Here is an 18099-nt window from a genome sequence, read left to right on the forward strand (position 1 = left end):
GCGGCCGTAATGCGAATGCGTAAAGTTTGTTTTTTATTAGTTTAAGCCTCTGCGATTTTTTGGAAAATATAAAAGGTGGAAGGCATTAAAATCTGAGGTCATTGAATTACGTTTTGTATATGTAATGTTAGTCATATTTTTTTTGCTTTTATCATGTTTTCAAAGCACTGATGTCTTTACAGCGAAGATGACACTTTAACACCCAATTTAAAAACCTAATAAAAATTCATTAAAAGAAGCAGTTTCCGAAACTCATGCAATCAAAGTTTCTGTATTGCAGTAGTTCTGGTGCTAAGCCAAATACACGTTTTAACGAGCAAACTGCAGTAACAGGCTGTTAGCATTAGTCGTAATGTCATGTTTGACATAACTCTTTTTTTCTCTGAAACCATTTATTTTTCAGAATTGTTATAAATCAAACCTAACCTATAAATTATGAAAAAAATTCCCATATGAGTCATACGACTAAGGATGTAGGTTAGGGTATACCGTAGGCGACAGGCTAGCAACCTGTCACTATTGTATCGATTTTTTTCAAAATTAAAACCTAAAATTGTTAAAAGTGGCTCCGAAGCGGTAACGTTTCGTGTGCTCTGCTTAACATTTGGGAATACAGGCGTGATGTTTGTTGTTGTTGAAAAATGTACAGTTTCAGCGGGAAAAAAATATGACTAACAAAAATTATGACAAATTACATTATGACTTATAAAATTATGGCAGTCGAAAGGATCCCTGAATGAAGGTGTATTTGACTTTGAGTTTAGAAATGAGTCTCCGTGAGTACCTTCCTCTCCTGATGCAGCTCCAGCATGGACTCCGCCTCGGCGATGGACTCGGGCGCCGCGGACCCACTCATGCGCTTCACTGACTCTGACACCCATAGCTCCAGCTCCTGCAAACAGAAGCATATGAAATAAAAAATAGTAGATTGTGCAACAAGAGCATAAAACGAGACATTTTACCCGAGACGTTCATATAGCCGAGCCGGTATGGCGAGGGTGGATAGACACGTCGAGGGGAAAATGGGTTTAATGCTTGAGTTTTACACTCTGCTTTTCACTTCAATGGCGAGGAAATGAAATAACAACAGTGGAAACAATTGTTCACTTACTATGTACATTTTATTTTTCGTACATTACTATGTAATTATACATTTTTAGTTTTATATAAATTAAAAATGTATTAAAAAAATATATAGAAACTTCTTTGTTTGTGGCTGTTGACGCCTGATTACCTTGGTCTTAGACGAAAATTTTATTTTATGCACTAGCTAGAGCATAAAAAGTCATTTTATGTTGCCTAGATCCAGCATAATACGTTGCTTTTTCAATAAGGAATTCTCAACAACCGCCTACTAACCAAATCATCCGAGTGCACCAGTGTTCCCTTACTAATCTAGACGACTGCTTCTCCTGCCCTATCATTTCTAAAGCAACCACCATTAATATCGGCGCGTAGTCATAGATTCTAATCTAACTTTTAGTACCCATATTGATACAGTTGCTTCAAGAGTTTCGTAAGCTGATTTTTATTTTTAAAAATTGCGTGATGTGGCTAACAAACGATTGCTCACTCAAGTCTACACGGCTTTGTGTCAATCCCTACTGTCATACTGCATAACGTCATGGGGTGGCGCTGCAAAAACTTCGCTCATAGTTCTCGAACGAGCTCAAAGAGCTATTCTAAAGGTGTCAACTTTCCGACCGTTCTTCTTTCCCACCAAAGAGTTATTCCAGTCATGTAAAGTGCTCACGGTTCGCCAGCTTTTTATCATGAATTTGATCTTAGAGCAGCATAAAATTGCCCCCTACAACCCCGATGTCTATAAAAAAAGGCGATCGGACATAGTTTTTAAACAACCGCGCGCCAATCACGCGTTTATGCGCAAGTTTTCAACTTTTTTAGGTCCTTTCATTTACAATAAAATTAATAGACGCCTAATTATCTATGATTTAAACTACCGTAGCTGTAAATTGAAACTAAAAGAGTGGCTAATGAACTTGTCTTATGAGGAAACTGAAAACCTGCTTATGATAGTTGCATAGCTTAATTTTTCACTTGTATATCTGCGAAACACGATGAAATAAATTGTTACTGTCATTTATGTTATGTTTTAAGCCCATATTTTTATTTGCCTAAGATACAGGCTACTACAGTATCCTAGTTTAGGCATTTAAGTAATTTATGAATTAGCATGATATTGTATTATGTTTAGGTACTTAGTGTTCTATTTAGTTCGATGTAAACATTTGTATTATATTAAGTCAAAAGTGTAACTAGTATATCGGTTTATTGTTTACTAAAACCTAGACGTAATTTCAGTGCTTACTAACCTTTTTATTTGTAAACAAATATTTTATTTTGAATAAACAATTTCAATTTCAATTTCAATTTCAGCATAAACACGAACTTTACTTTAGCGAAAAATTTTTTTTTCACTTCTCATGCTCTTAAAATGTTACTTTAGTCTCTGCATATCGGGACTAAAGCACCTTTTTATTCTCTAGGGATAAAAGTTTTTTTTTATTTACGTTGGAAACCCCTAAACAGCCAACACGGTGTTTGTGAATGGAGGATTTTTAGGCGTGGAAATAACCTCAATCTCACCTTAAGACTGTCGTCGAACTTGTGCTGTGCTATAGCTTCGTCCAGCAACGCGGTTCTCTTATCGGCCAACTCTTGCAGTTTCTGCCACTGGTCGCGGAGGGACGCCAGGCTGGCCTCAATCTCTTCCGCGCGCTCGGGATGCCTGCGGGGATATTGGAAATGAGTTTCTTGACGGGCAAATCGCTAGATGGCGTTAGTGCCGCCCCACTACTGACACTAATCCCTTGTGTCCCCCACTACTGACACTAATCCCTTGTGTTCCCCACTACTGACACTAATCCCTTGTGTCCCCCACTACTGACACTAATCCCTTGTGTCCCCACTAATGACACTAATTTCTTCTGTCCCCCACTCATCATCATCATCATCATCATGTCAGCCGAAAGACGTCCACTGCTGGACATAGGCCTCCCCCAAGGCTTTCCACTCAGACCGGTCTTGTGCTTTCCGCATCCACCGCGATCCCGCGATCTTAACCAAGTCGTCGCTCCATCTTGTTGGATTCTTGTTGTCTGTCCCCCACTACTGACACTAATCCCTTGTGTCCCCCGCTACTGACACTAATCCCTTGTTTCCTCCAGTACTGACACTAATCCCTTGTGTCCCCCACTACTGACACTAATTCCTTCTGTCCCCACTACTGACACTAATCCCTTGTATCCCCACTAGTGACACTAATCCCTTGTGTCCCCCACTACTGACACTAATTCCTTCTGTCCCCCACTACTGACACTAATCCCTTGTATTCCCCACTAGTGACACTAATCCTTGTGTCCCCCACTACTGACACTAATCCCTTGTATCCCCACTACTGACACTAATCCCTTGTATCCCCACTACTGACACTAATCCCTTGTATCCCCACTACTGACACTAATCCCCCGACTATTCAGTTATTGATACTAGTGCCCCGCACCCGACTATTAACACTATTAACGGCACTCACTTCTGTTTGAGCACCCCCCCCTCCTCGCAGAGCGCGCGCAGCTTGTCCCCGATGGCGCCGGCCTCCGCGGCCCTCGCCTGGTGCCGCCTCTTCAGCTCCTGCGCGGCGGGCAGGTCTCGCCCGCGCTCCGTGCTGCTGAAGAGGGCAGCTTTCTTGGCGATACGCTCCTCTGTGTCCTCTATGTCCCTGTGGTAAACAAATACTTTATTTACTGTCCTAATAACCATCACCATATCATAGCTTTAACCAGTTCCGTCCATCTAGTTAGTGGACGTCCTACGCGGTGTTTGCCGCGCGTTCTCCATTCGAGAACGATGCCCCCAACGGCCATCTGTTCTGCGTGCTACTGCAATGGTCTGTGACCCTCGTTCTTCTATGTATTTTCACATCTGGAGCCACAAGTACCAGTGCACGCCAAACAATCCTACTATTATTCAAGGAAGGAAATACATAAAATATGTAACGGCCCCGGTTTTGCGCGGCAGTTTTGAAGGAAGGGACAAATTAAAATGTCAAGAAATGTTAAAATGTCACTTGCGATTATTTCGCGTCTTTAAAAGTTCCACCCGTGATGCTATTTATTTTTAGTGTTTCAGATAAGTATATTTGTGGCTATGGATAGGGAGATGTGGTGCTCAAGAAAGGACGTCTTTGCCCAGCAGTGGGACACAAAAAAGGTAAGAAAAAAAAACTGGCCAAGAGCGTGTCGGACACGCCCGAAATAGGGTTCCCGTAGCCATTACGAAAAATTAAGTAATATTTTTCTAAGGATTTCGTATTTTATAAGGAATCTTCCAAGTTTAGGTATATTTTATACATTAGGCTGCTATTTACTCTTAAACTACTAATAATTCTCAAGCAAACTTAGCCGTTATAGTTTTCCTTAAAAGTTTGATATACTTACTACCACCCTGGATTTTTTGAGCACTGAATCGAAAAATGGTCCTAATGGTTTTAAAAGACCTATCCAACAATACCCCACACTATAGGGTTGGATGAGAAAAAAAAAAAACCCACTTTACGTCTATGGTAGGTAATCTAAAAAAATTTTTTTTTGAAATTTTAATTTTACCACTTTGTCGGCATAGTTTACCTATATATCCGTGCAAAATTACAGCTTTCTAGCATTGATAGTCCCTGAGCAAAGCTGCGGACGGACAGACAGACATGGCGAAACTATAAGGGCCCCGTTTTTGCCATTTTGGCTCCGGAACCCTAAAAAGAGGAATGCTTGCTTACCTGTTGAAGGCATGTATCTCTAGCGCGGCTGAGAGCTTGTCGCGATAGCTCTGAAGCGCGCCGGTGAGCGCGCGCCACTTGCCGAGGAACGCGTCGCGCCGCTGCGCCACCGCCGCCGCCTGCTGCGTCGGGCCCTGGGGGGACCATGGTCAAAAATAGCAAAGTTTCTGCTTCGTCGGGCCTTAAGGGACACCACGGTCAGAAAAAGCAAGGTCTATCCGCTGCGTCGGGCCCTGGGGGACACCACGGTCAGAAAAAGCAAGGTCTTTCCGCTGCGTCGGGCCCTGGGGGACACCACGGTCAGAAAAAGCAAGGTCTTTCTGCTGCGTTGGGCCTTAGGGGACACCACGGTCAGAAAAAGCAAGGTCTTTCTGCTGCGTTGGGCCTTAGGGGACACCACGGTCAGAAAAAGCAAGGTCTTTCTGCTGCGTCGCGCCCTAAAAGTCTGGCAGCTATCTCGACGATATGCGTTAAGAGCCCATGGGCCCAGGGTCTCATAGTCTTGACTTTGATTTAACTGACATTGTACTATACCTATCTAAGCAGCCTATACTTTGACTTTGATGTGTCCGACAACATAACTGTCAAAAAATCCTACAATTTGACTTTGACTTTAATGTGACTTACTTACATCGTACCTGTCTAAGCAGCCTATATTTTGACTTTAACTTACATTCTGACACTGTTCCTGTCTAAGAATCTTATATACTTTAACTTTGACTGTGATACTATACCTGTATAAACAGCGCCTATTTTTTGACTTTGACTTCGATTCTAACACCTTACCTGTCTAAGCAACCAGCCTACACTTTGCCTTTGATTAACACCGCACCTGTCTAAGCAGCCTACACTTTGCCTTTGACTCTAACCCCACACCTGTCTAAGCAGCCTACACTTTGCCTTTGACTCTAACACCGCACCTGTCTAAGCAGCCTACACTTTGCCTTTGACTCTAACACCGTACTTGTCTAAGCAGCCTACACTTTGCTTTTTTACTCTAACCCCATACCTGTCTAAGCAGCCTACACTTTGCCTTTGACTCTAACACCGCACCTGTCTAAGCAGCCTACACTTTGCCTTTGACTCTAACCCCATACCTGTCTAAGCAGCCTACACTTTGCCTTTGACTCTAACCCATACCTGTCTAAGCAGCCTACACTTTGCCTTTGACTCTGACCCCATACCTGTCTAAGCAGCCTACACTTTGCCTTTGACTCTAACCCCACACCTGTCTAAGCAGCCTACACTTTGCCTTTGACTCTAACCCCATACCTGTCTAAGCAGCCTACACTTTGCCTTTGACTCTAACACCGTACCTGTTTAAGCAGCCTACACTTTGCCTTTGACTCTAACCCCATACCTGTCTAAGCAGCCTACACTTTGCCTTTGACTCTAACCCCATACCTGTCTAAGCAGCCTACACTTTGCCTTTGACTCTGAACCCGTACCTGTTTAAGCAGCCTACACTTTGCCTTTGACTCTGAACCCGTACCTGTTTAAGCAGCCTGTCAGCAAGCGCGCAGGTGCTCTTGACGTGCTTATCATCCACTTTCATGTCGGAGTCCAGGTCGTCCAGCTTGCGCAGGAGTGCGGAGCAGTGCTCGTAGTCGCGGCCAAGCTCGTGGGCTTGCACCTGGTGACAAATGGGCCAAGTTAGAGTAAGATTACGCACTGGGTAGAAAAAAAAGATGAACGAAAAATTACAATGCAGCGCAAAAAGTAGTACAGAAAAATGTAGTAAGGAGTACAAAAAACACAGGTATATGGATGGAGATTAATAATTAAATTAGTCTTTAAATTGAAATTGAAACTAGCTGTTGTAGCTGTAGAATTCGTCTGTACCGCGGGAACTATGTATTTTTCCGGGATAAAAACAATCCTACATATGGCCTTTACCGGGACTCATCTGTATACCAAATTTCATCCAATATGGTTCAGCGGTTTAGACGTGAAAAGGTAACAAACAAACAGACTTACAAAATTACGTAGAAGCTAAACTTATACTTAGTGTTTTTAGCATTAGAAAGAAGGTAAGCTAAATCGCTTACCTTCAAACACTTTTGAAAAATAATACACAGCAAATATGTAGCAAGGACATAGGATCATTTGCATTCTTTTGGTATCATAAGTAATATTTACTGTTTTTTTGAAAACGATTTAAAAAAAAGACTCGTCAAGATTGTTTACCCTTTCTAATGCTAAGAACAAGAAAAACCGGCCAAGAGCGTGTCGGACACGCCCAAAATAGGGTTCCGTAACCAGTACGAAAAAATTAAGTAATATTTTTCTAAGGATTTCGTATTTTATACGGAATCTTCCAAGTTAAGGTATGTTTTATACATTAGGCTATTATTAAGTAAAAAAACCACTAATAATTCTCAAGCAAACTTAGCCGTTATAGTTTTCCTTGAAAGTTTGATATACCATCATGAATTTTTTCAAATTTTTCCACCCACCGGTTTAGATTTTAGAGGATTCGATTTTAAAGAAAATTTGCACTTGAAAGTTGAATATTTCGCAAACAAATCACTGAATCGAAAAATTGTCTTACCAAACCCCTGATGGTTTTAAAAGACCTATCCAACGATACCCCACACTATCGGGTTGGATGAGAAAAAAAAAATCACCCCCACTTTACGTCTATAGGAGGTACCCACTGATGTATTAAACTGTAGATACACATTGCCAAACAAAATCTCCATCAAAGAATGTCCGAACTATTTATTTGTTTGTGTAACAAATAAAATCATCACCCACACAAATTAATTAAAAGAATACGTGACGAAATTTGAACCTAGTCTTTACTAAGTTACAGTTGAATTTCGCTAGCGGCCATATTCCACAATTAATAAAAACATTTACGTGTGCGTAGAAACACTGATCCCACCACACAAACAAATAGAAAGAATACGTGACGAAATTTGAACCTAGTCTTTACTCTATTGCAGTTGAATTTCGCTAGCGGCAAAACTCCACAACTCTTGACACTTGACAGCTAACTCCACAATTTCACATACGCATGCTCGAATATGAATGTAAGCCTTATCAGAAAAGGCAGAGGGATTAATTTCACTTGCTACATTGAAGGCGACGTTGCAAGATTGCTTGGATGAGTTTGACGTTTCTTAAGACGGACGAGGTTAGGTTGTAGAACAAAAAATGCATTCGGACTGTCTGGAGAGGACTTTCGTAATAAAAAGTTTTTGTCAATTAAATTTAAAAAAAATTAAAAGGTACTATTAAGCTAATTTTCTTTAGCCAAATGTTTACCGTTTTCGAGATAATCTATATACAGCCGGATTAAGACTATTTGATGCTTAAGCAATGGACGCCTATGCCCCCCCCCCCCCCTATCGATAATTTAAATAAGTAAGTATTTATTACGACGAAATATTATATTTATGAAAGACGATAGAGTCCTGTCTATATATATAAAATTAAAATAATAAACTGACTAACTGACTGTTGATATATCAACGCACAGCCCAAAACGCTGCACCTAGAGACCTACTTTATGCCCCTGGTTACCGAAGTACTCGTCAAGACGACAAACGAGTCCAAACTCGATGTGGTCGTGTCGTTTATCACAGAGCTCCTATGGTCACCCGCTAGCTTTATCATCAGATCAACTCCATGTTATAATAATATTGCATTGTCATCGGATTTAAGTATACATGCGTGTAAAATTTCAGCTCAATCGGTTGAAGATATCCACTTCAAATTAGAGTTGAAAGATTCCACCCGAGCAAACATAGTTACATTACACTGCAAATAAATATAATGCTTGTAATAAGTTTTTGTTAAAAATTTAATTTTTAATACTTACAAGTTTTTTTGCTGAATGTACTTTTTGTTGACTGTACTTGAATTGTCGTCTAAACTACATATCTGTACCAAATTTCAAGTCGGTACTATTAACTATTGAGGAGTTCCCTCCTGCAGAGACGATTCTGACAGAACCACCAAGATGTCACTACCAGATTATTGTATTGTCACCAAATTTACATAAGTATGCCAAATTTCAAGTCGATCGGACCACTGGAAGTGGGTCAAATTTAGCTTCCAAGATTTGACCCAAACAAACAATAAATAAATAAATAAGCAAACAGGGCAAGCTACAGAAAAGCTTCTAAAAATATCACCGAAATGTAAGCACTTGTGCAAGTATTTCGAATAAAAAACAATTTGAATTCTCATCCTCCTTGGTTCTGGCTGTTTGCTTCTAAAACCATTGCCAGCGCACGCCGCGCGCAGCTCAAAAAAAAATTGCAGGCTGTCTGTCAGCACAGTTCTTTCGCGGGAAATTTGGCGGACTTCGTATGTTGTGTAATTAATTAATAAGAAGCTCAACTAGTGTGAATAAATTGTAAACTGTATTATAAACCTTGTAACAGTGTTAAATACTTATGATTTTTTAGTGTAAAAAACAATAGGTAAACAGTGATTAATACAGTGTAGATTTGGCGAGCGCTTTATCAAAGTTGGTGTCATTGAGGTTTGTGGTTCATAAATTGCTTTATTAATTTTGCACAAAAACGAATAAACCACACAGTCAGACAGTCAGTACATTATATTATAGAAGCTTTTATAAAACATAATTAAAATCGCAAACTTCAAGGTAAATTATTCAAACGACATAGCTACCCGTTGCTAGGCGACTCGGTAAATAAAATAGAGTGACGGCAACTCCACTACACTTTTGTTTCATGTTCTGTTGTTTATCTGTTTCGTTTTACTGATATGCTTTCCTGTGCGTGTGACAAAGACAAGGCATATGTCAATGTTGTGGAATTCTGGCAACATTTATCTTTTAATTAGCAATTAAGAAATGGCTTTAAAATTAATTTAAATTAATATTTCGCTCTGATTATTAGAATTTAATAGAAAAAACAACAAATAATCGCTGAAAGTATGATATTCCATCAGATTTGTTCCGTTTTCGCGAGTGATTTTTGCACTTTTTAAAGACGCACGTGGGCATCGTTACGCTTGCACTGACAACAACGTACTGTGAAAAAAGAAGGCCACATTTACCAAAGTGGCGCTCATTTGGCTTGGACATATTCGGACGCGCGACTGTGGATCTACAGTTTAATACATCAGTGGAGGTACCCTAAAAAAAATTTTTTAAAGTTTTTTATTGTACCATTTTGTCGGCATAGTTTACATATATATTCGTGCAAAATTACAGCTTTCTAGCATTGATAGTGCCTGAGCAAAGCCGCAGACGGACGGACAGACAGACAGACATGGCGAAACTGGGTTCCGTTTTTGTCATTTTGGCTCCGGAACCCCAAAAACGAAGTATTATAGTACAATATATTTTTCTGAAGAAAGGTCGGGTCAGGAGTACTCTTAACCGACGTGCATGCATGAAGATTGATGAATGTAGAGGAAGCGAGAGTTGTATGCCAGGATCGTAGCAAGTGGAAGGAAGTAGTCTGCCTACCCCGTTGGGAAACAGGCGTGATTGTATGTATGTATGTTAATGTAATATATTTTTCCACTGCTCCAAGAAACTGTAGACCTAAGTGAACTTACCATCATTTCCTTGTCTCGGATCCACGCCTCGATCTTGTCCAGGTGCTGGTTGAACTCCAGGATATCCTGGGCTTCCTCCAACCCTCGACCTGACGAACAAAAGGATTACAAATAAAAACGTATGCAATTTCCCAAAAACGACTTTTTAGTTTTAGCCAGTCTGTAAGATGGAGCTTTAAGCTCCCCTGTGTTTCTAGTATAGCCTTTGGATTATCGACGTTAGTGGGAAAATCACATATGTTCTTCCTTACATACATGATTATTTCAAAAACATAAAGCGACGGCAGGGTTAGGATACCTGTTTCCTTAAAAAAAGATCTTAAAGATTCACGCGTCTTAAATTATAAATTGCTCTAATTGCTCTCTTTTGTAAGATAAAAATTGACTCAATGTCTGCAGAATTCCTTTGCTCACAAACGCTACCAGATGACTTCATCTGGCAGCATGTTGAACGGTACTGTTGCTCTGAAGGTGAGCTTCGATTGAGGTCGAAACGCGTCAGTGTAGTGTGGTGGTGGTGATAGATGGGTTTGTGTGATTTGTGTGTGTTCTTACAGTGTGGAGGTGGAGGAACTGCATGAACACGCATATTTTGCATAAGCTTAGCTATCGTGAGGTCGCGGGTGAGCAAAGAAATTGTTTCAGTTCATTGATATGGACCTCCGCAAAGTATAGGTAGCGCCACGAGAGTTGAAGCGAATGATTACACACACAGTTACAAAAAGAACTGATTGTACAAAAGGAGAATTAATGAAATGTTTTTTTTTTATCAAATAGCTGGCCAACGAGCGATCGCCACCCATGGACACCTACAGCATTATTAGGACTGCGGGTGCGTTGTCGGCCTAAAGGGGAGGGGGATAGAGGAGGGGGAAGGGGGAGGGGAGTTGGGCCTCCGGATCTCCCACTCACCGTCCGAAACAGTAGCAAAACAACTATTGCACGCAGGTGAATGAGTAAATTAAAAAATCCTGCTGACATTACACAACATGTTCTTGTGTGCCTGACCTCAACTCTGGTGGCACTACCTATAACGCCTAGTTTTATTTGACTTAAATCCCTACCTCTTTCTTCGGTGGCCTTCTCTAACTTCTCCCAGTCTCTAGCCAGCGCTGCCACCTGCTTCTCCACTTCTTCATCAGGCTGCAGCGTGGCAGCCAGGGTCTGGATCTCCTGGAGACGCGCCCGGTTGGCGGCCAGCTCAGCCGTGAAGGCTTGGTGCTTCTGCAGCTTTTTGATCTTGTCTTCTAAGTTGGTTACTTCTCCTGGGGATAGATAGTAAAGGGTTACATTGTTGGTTTTTAGGGTTCCGTACCCAAAGAGACTCCGCTGTTTGTCTGTCCGTCCGTCTGTCACAGGGCTCTATCTCTTGAGTTGTAATAGTTAATTTCCGGGAATTCCCACGGGCATTTTAAAAAATCCCGAAACTTCAATTCAGCTGCTGGATCTAATGATTTACGCGTGCGAAGCCACGGGTAAACACTAGTTATTCATACGTCTCGAACGCACATGTGCGTCGGTGGCACCTGTGGAAGCCAGGTGGCAGTGAATGCGCTAACCTTGTTGGTGGTCGTTCTGCAGCTTTGCCAGTTTATCGGCAAGCCACGTGCGCGTCTCGGCGGCGTCGCGGGCGAACTGCGCGCGGTCGCGCGTGCGCAGCAACAGCTTGCGGCGCGCGCCCGCTGACTCGTACAGCTGCAACAAACACGGTCGTTACACTAGTATCACTTCGTCTAAAAGCACCTGGTCTATAGCTAACGGTCTAATGAACTAACAATACAATACAATACAATAACTCTTTATTGCACACCAATACAGTAAACAGTACAGAGAAAACAAGTATATACATAGAGATTTTCTAAGGTAAGCAATAGGCGGCCTTATCGCTTCAGAGCGATCTCTTCCAGGCAACCTTTACAATGGACAGAAATAAGGAATACATTTTAGCAGGTGGTGCAATTTACAGTAGATCAGAGCTGTATCAAGAATACATAAAACTAACACATACAATACACATACACAACAAATCTAAACAGATAGATAGGTAGATGGATACCATAACAACACATAAATAAGCTAACTATAACATTTATACGCAAGATGACAGGTAGTGCTCCCTAAGCATAGACCTAAAGATAGGCAAGGACTTTGCGCGCCTCAAGTCTATCGGTAGGGAGTTCCACAACCGAGTGGCCTGGACAGTGTAAGAATAAACATAGAATTTAGAGTTTGAAAGTGGGACAGTAAGGAGGAAGTTCTGAGAGCAACGAACAGAAGTAACATAGCTAAATCGCTCTTTGAGGTAGCAAGGAGTTGCAGGGTTAAAGAGAATGCCGTAGAGAAGATGGAGAATGTGAGAGTTTCGGCGAAAGCGGATGGGGAGCCACCTGAGCTGTGATCGGAAATTAGAAACATGATCATATTTACGTAGGCCAAATATGAACCGAATGCACAGATTTTGAATTCGCTCAAGTTTATTCAAGTGCTCTTCTAAAAGATCGGGATAACAAATGTCAGCATAATCGAAAATAGGGTGCAGTAAAGTCTGTGCAAGCGCAACCTTGGTAGCAAATGGAAGGAAATTCTGAAGGCGTCTTAGGGATCCCATCGCAGCAAACACCTTCCTGCTAATCTCACATACATATGGAGTCCATGACAGAGTGCGGTCCAAGATAACACCCAGATTTTTTACCTGATCGGCAAATGGTATCAGAACTCCGTCGAAAAATACAGATGGCAAAGATACAAAGTCAACCCTTGGGATAAGTTTCGAGCTGCCAACAATAATGACTTGGGTCTTTGTCGGGTTAACCTTTAGGCCATATCGTTGGCTCCACCTTAAAATCTTTGTCAAATCCAGGTTAATGGATTCGATAACCGACGGAAGGTCAGCAAGCATGCCTTGGGAATAAATTTGTAGGTCATCAGCATAAAGGTGATACGAAGAATGAAGATTATGAGAAATAGAATCTATGAAGATAGAGAAAAGTAATGGAGATAACACTCCACCTTGAGGTACACCAGCGAGCGTGTTGCACCATGAAGATCGTGAATCATCCACCTTTATTCTTTGCCGACGACCCACTAAATAACTACGAAACCATTCAATAACCGCAGGAGATATGTTAAGAGAACGTAAAATACCAAGCATAATGTCGAAGTCAACCATGTTGAACGCATTGCTGAAATCTAATAGGGTTAAAACCGTAAGTTTCCTGTTATCCATGCCTATTCGGATGTCATCAGTGATCTTCGCAAGCGCGGTTGCCGTACTATGACCGGGACGGAAGCCTGATTGGAATGGATTGAGAAGATCGTTTCTGGTTAGGTATGATGTCAACTGCTGGTGTACAAGACGTTTCTAAAACCTTGGAAAGAAAAGGAAGAATGGAAATTGGCCGGTAGTCAGAAAAGGATGCTGGACTAGATTTTTTTGCTAAAGGAACAATTTCAGCGTCTTTCCACGCTGAAGGGAAAATATTGGATGAAATAGAATTGTTTAATATAATAGTGATGACTGGGACGAGTATATCAAGGATAGGGAGAATCATAGCACGGCTTACACTGTCGACGCCAACAGCGTTAGAAGCGATGGATAATACGTTCTTCCTAACATCACTGTCGGTAAATTGATTGAAACAAAGGAAGAAGTATCAGGAGTTGATAGCGTAGAAAGATAAGAAAGTGTCGTGTCTTTTTCAGGACCATGAAAAATAGCCGAAGACGAGAAAATGTTGGTTTAGCTGATCAATATTGATATCAACTGGAACAGAGTTTTGCCGAGATTTACCAACTCCTAATGATTTTAAAAATTCCAAACTTTGGCAGAGTCCCCGTTTTCAACTGCGTTATGAATATGGCGTCTTTGAGCGTCTCGACAGATGGTGCTGCAACGATTTCGCAAAGCACGATACCTGTCCCTGTTCCTATCCGAAGGGTCAGCCTTGTACTTAGATCTAGCCAGATTTTTCTTTCTAATCAGCGTTTTGATGTCATCGGTGAGCCAGGGAGCAGGAAGATGTTTAACCTTAATAGGTTTGACTGGAGCATGCACGTCATAAAGCTTGGTGAGAAGAGAGTTAAAAATATCAATTTGTTTATCAACCGTGCTAGCTTCAGAGACAGACCCCCAATCAACCTTCATTGCATCCTTACGAAGCAAATCAGTGTTCATACGACCAAAGCTGCGCTGCAGGATCACTTTATGTTTAACCTTAGGGGGACGAATTTTGTAAGAAAGGTAAATTAGATCATGGTAGGAGAAAGCATCAGCAGAACACTGGCCCGACTTAGCAACATGACCAGGGGAAGAGGTCAGAGCTATGTCTAGAAGAGAGGGAGAACAGTTCGGGAAATGATGAGTTGCATTAGAGGAATTATACTAAGATTGCAAGCCTCGACGACCGACTTAAGGACTTAGAGCGAGAATCATTTTTAAGGAGGCACGTGTTAAAGTCACCCATTAAAATATGATGCTTAAACGACGGTTGAAATATCTTCAAGGAGCTTTTCAAGAGATGCAAGTATTTACATGGATAGAAGGGAATAGAAAACTCCAAGAAGTACCTTTTCGTGAGACAAAGTTACATCGAGAAAAAATTTCGGGGCGTCGGAGGAAGATGACTGAGGTGACATGCTGACTATAGAGTAGGGAAAGCAAGAACGAAGATAGATAGCAACTCCTCCACCACCCCTACCAGAGCGATCATTGCGGATGAGACTGAAGCCAGTATAGAATATGAGTAGATGGAAGGCACGGCTTAAGCCAGGACTCAGAAACAGTATAGCATGGAGGTTCTTTACATTAAAGCTTAATAACATATCGTTAAAATGGGCTGGGATACTTTGAGCGTTAAATGAACTAAATTGAAATTATTCGGGACGTCGCGAAATTCAGTGTTAATCATGTCAAAGAGTGTAGGACGGTAACGAACTAAAACTTGTTTCACTTGTCGGAAATGGAAGAAAGAGAAAAATAGCGAGCACTACCAGCGCTATCATCATGACATATAGATGACATAAAGTTTAAAGAGACTGTTTAATGTTATGTATACAATATATACTAAATATACTTAATATGTGAAATTAAACTAATTAAACAAGTTCAGCAACCACCTGCCAGCAGGTATACAAAAAAAAAAAAAAAAAAAGAGATAGTTTTAAGCAAGTCAACATAAACAAAATACGAAGAACCAAACGCAACAACATCAAGCTGGCAACATTATAATTGACGCCTACATCAGGGTCAACTGCCAGATATAGCTAGCTGTCAATTGTCATGCCGCAACGTCAATACACTTGGCAAAAACGATAAAAAAGTAACACATATTTGGAGTAATTATAGTGAAAGTAATGACAATTTGTGGTAAAGTGATGGTAAAATACGCCCAAAAATGAGAGACACTTAGATCAAAAAATACGTTGAGAATATAAAGGAAAAGTGTAAATGAAACAGAAAGAACAAAGTAATTATGCCGGTGCCTTCTTTTTGCTGCCTTTTGGTCGTTCTCCGTTGTCCGTCACCCTCGTGAGGCGTCCCAGCGAGGCCCGCAGTCCCGGACATCCCGGTTGGGATCTTCTCAAGCTCGGCGAGAGAAGTGACGCGGTGCCTAACCTAACCTTACTAACAAAAAGTTGATAACCCCCGACTTAGTCACTTCAAAGTTCAATATCTGAAAAACGGCTCAACCGATTTTGATGAAACATGTCTAAGACCCATCGCTAGAAAACCTGCTTTTAAATAAAAAAAACGCATTCAAATCGGTCCACCCGTTTAACAGCTACGGTGCCACAGACAGACATACAGACATACATAGCGTTTAAACTTATAACACCCCTCTTTCCGTCGAGGGTTAAAAAGCAACTCATCGTAACCTGTTCGTGTCAGAAACTTGAAAAAAATATACTTTTTTTTTTAGCATTAGAAAGAAGCTGTGAGTACTGGCTGGCACTGCCCTGTCGTATGTGGTTTTCAAATGGTTAGCAACTAAGTTTGTTTATGCTGTCATAACAGAGATTGAGTAAATTCGATAAAGATTCCATTGATATTTTATTGTGCTATTTTATACAACAAATTCGATGCTCCACGTTAGAGAAATCTCACAAATATGGTAGCAGAGCGTGGTTGACTTACGAGTTAGTATAATGGCATCAACGTCGAGTTATCGCACCATAGAACCGTTGACCAAGTCAAATTATGATACTTGGTGCCTGCAAGCACAAGCGGTCCTGATTAAAAATGACTATTGGGATATCGTGAGTGGTGAGAAAATATTGCCACCTAATGCAGATGCGGCAGCGAAGACAGCGTTCAACAAGGAGGACTTAAAGGCAAGAGCTGAAATTTTACTTTTGTTATCGCCGTCCGAATTAAAACAAATTAAAGCCTGCACGACGTCTAAAGCAGTATGGGACAAATTAAAAGCTACTTACCAAAGCACCGGGCCTGCAAGGAAAGCCACCTTGTTGAAACAACTAGTTCTTAAGCGAATGACCGCCGATGAAGACATCCGTGATCACATAAATAATTTCATGGACGTGGTGGATAAACTCGCAGATATGGATATAAAAATACCTTCAGAATTGCTCAGCATTATGCTTCTATATAGCCTGCCAACAACTTTTGAAAACTTTAGGATAGCCATAGAGTCTCGTGACACGCTACCCTCTCCCGAAGACCTGAAAGTAAAAATTCTTGAAGAATATCAGGCTAGGAGTGGTAGTGAACCATCTGAAAACTCAGAAGCATATCACTTCAAGAAAAATAAACAGAAGTCGTACTGCAAGAGTTGCAAACGTAAAGGTCACACTACAGAGACGTGTTGGGGAAAGAAGAAGAACGCCAATGAGAAAGACAACATAAACAAAAACAAAAATTTTAATGTTTGTCTCAGCACTGCAAGTTCAGATACCAATGAAGAAACCTGGTGTCTAGATAGCGGCTGCTCATCACACATGTGTGGTGAAAAATCAAAGTTTTCCACAATGACCCCTGAAAACGGCACTTTGAAGTTGGCATCAAACAAGCATACAAGCATGATTCAAGGAAAAGGAAGAGTCACTGTCAGTACCGAAAAAGAAAATTACAACCTCATTGATACCCTGTACATTCCCGATGTGTCAGTGAACCTATTGTCCGTCGGAAAAATAACAGACAAAGGAAATAAGGTCGTTTTTGAGAAAGACAAAGCCTACATCATAGAAAAAGGTGGTGAGGTGGCACTGACAGCACAAAGAAAAGATGGGCTCTATTACATTGAATTCAAAACAAAAGAGACTGCACATTTCACACCAAAAATGGGTAATGGTATCATGGAATGGCATCGTAAACTTGGCCACATAAATGAAAAAGATTTGAAGACGATGGCTAAAGATGAGCTTATGTATGGCTTGAACTTTACTGACGAGAAGTTGGAAACATGCGAGACCTGCATTAAAGGCAAACTATCACGACTACCATTCTCAAGATATATGGACTTATACACAACAGACAAGTTGGAAATAATCCACAGCGACGTATGTGGACCTTTTGAGTGTGAGACAATAGCAGGATCAAGATATTACGTCACATTTATAGACGATTTCACTCGTTACTGTCACGTCTATTTTATGAAAAAGAAGAGTGACGTATTCAAAATGTTCAAAGATTACAAAAATGAAGTTGAGACGTTCCACAACAAAAAGATAAAATACCTGCAATCAGACAATGGTACAGAATACCGAAACAAGGAGTTCGACGATTATCTCAAATCGCACGGCATTCAAAG

General features: G+C 41.0%; 1 protein-coding gene across 1 annotated transcript in view; it reads right to left on the reverse strand.

The window, feature by feature from the left end:
* The window catches only part of LOC141443153 (spectrin beta chain, non-erythrocytic 5-like), a 181496-nt gene that overhangs the window by 47558 nt on the left and 115839 nt on the right, over positions 1-18099 (reverse strand). Inside the window, 8 exon segments of the mRNA XM_074108361.1 lie at positions 785-892; positions 2608-2749; positions 3554-3739; positions 4793-4926; positions 6285-6425; positions 10334-10422; positions 11398-11598; positions 11893-12028. Of these exon segments, the coding sequence (XP_073964462.1) occupies positions 785-892; positions 2608-2749; positions 3554-3739; positions 4793-4926; positions 6285-6425; positions 10334-10422; positions 11398-11598; positions 11893-12028 (1137 nt within the window).

The sequence above is a fragment of the Choristoneura fumiferana genome, chromosome 26, assembly GCF_025370935.1.
Source record: "Choristoneura fumiferana chromosome 26, NRCan_CFum_1, whole genome shotgun sequence".
Lineage (NCBI taxonomy): Eukaryota > Metazoa > Arthropoda > Insecta > Lepidoptera > Tortricidae > Choristoneura > Choristoneura fumiferana.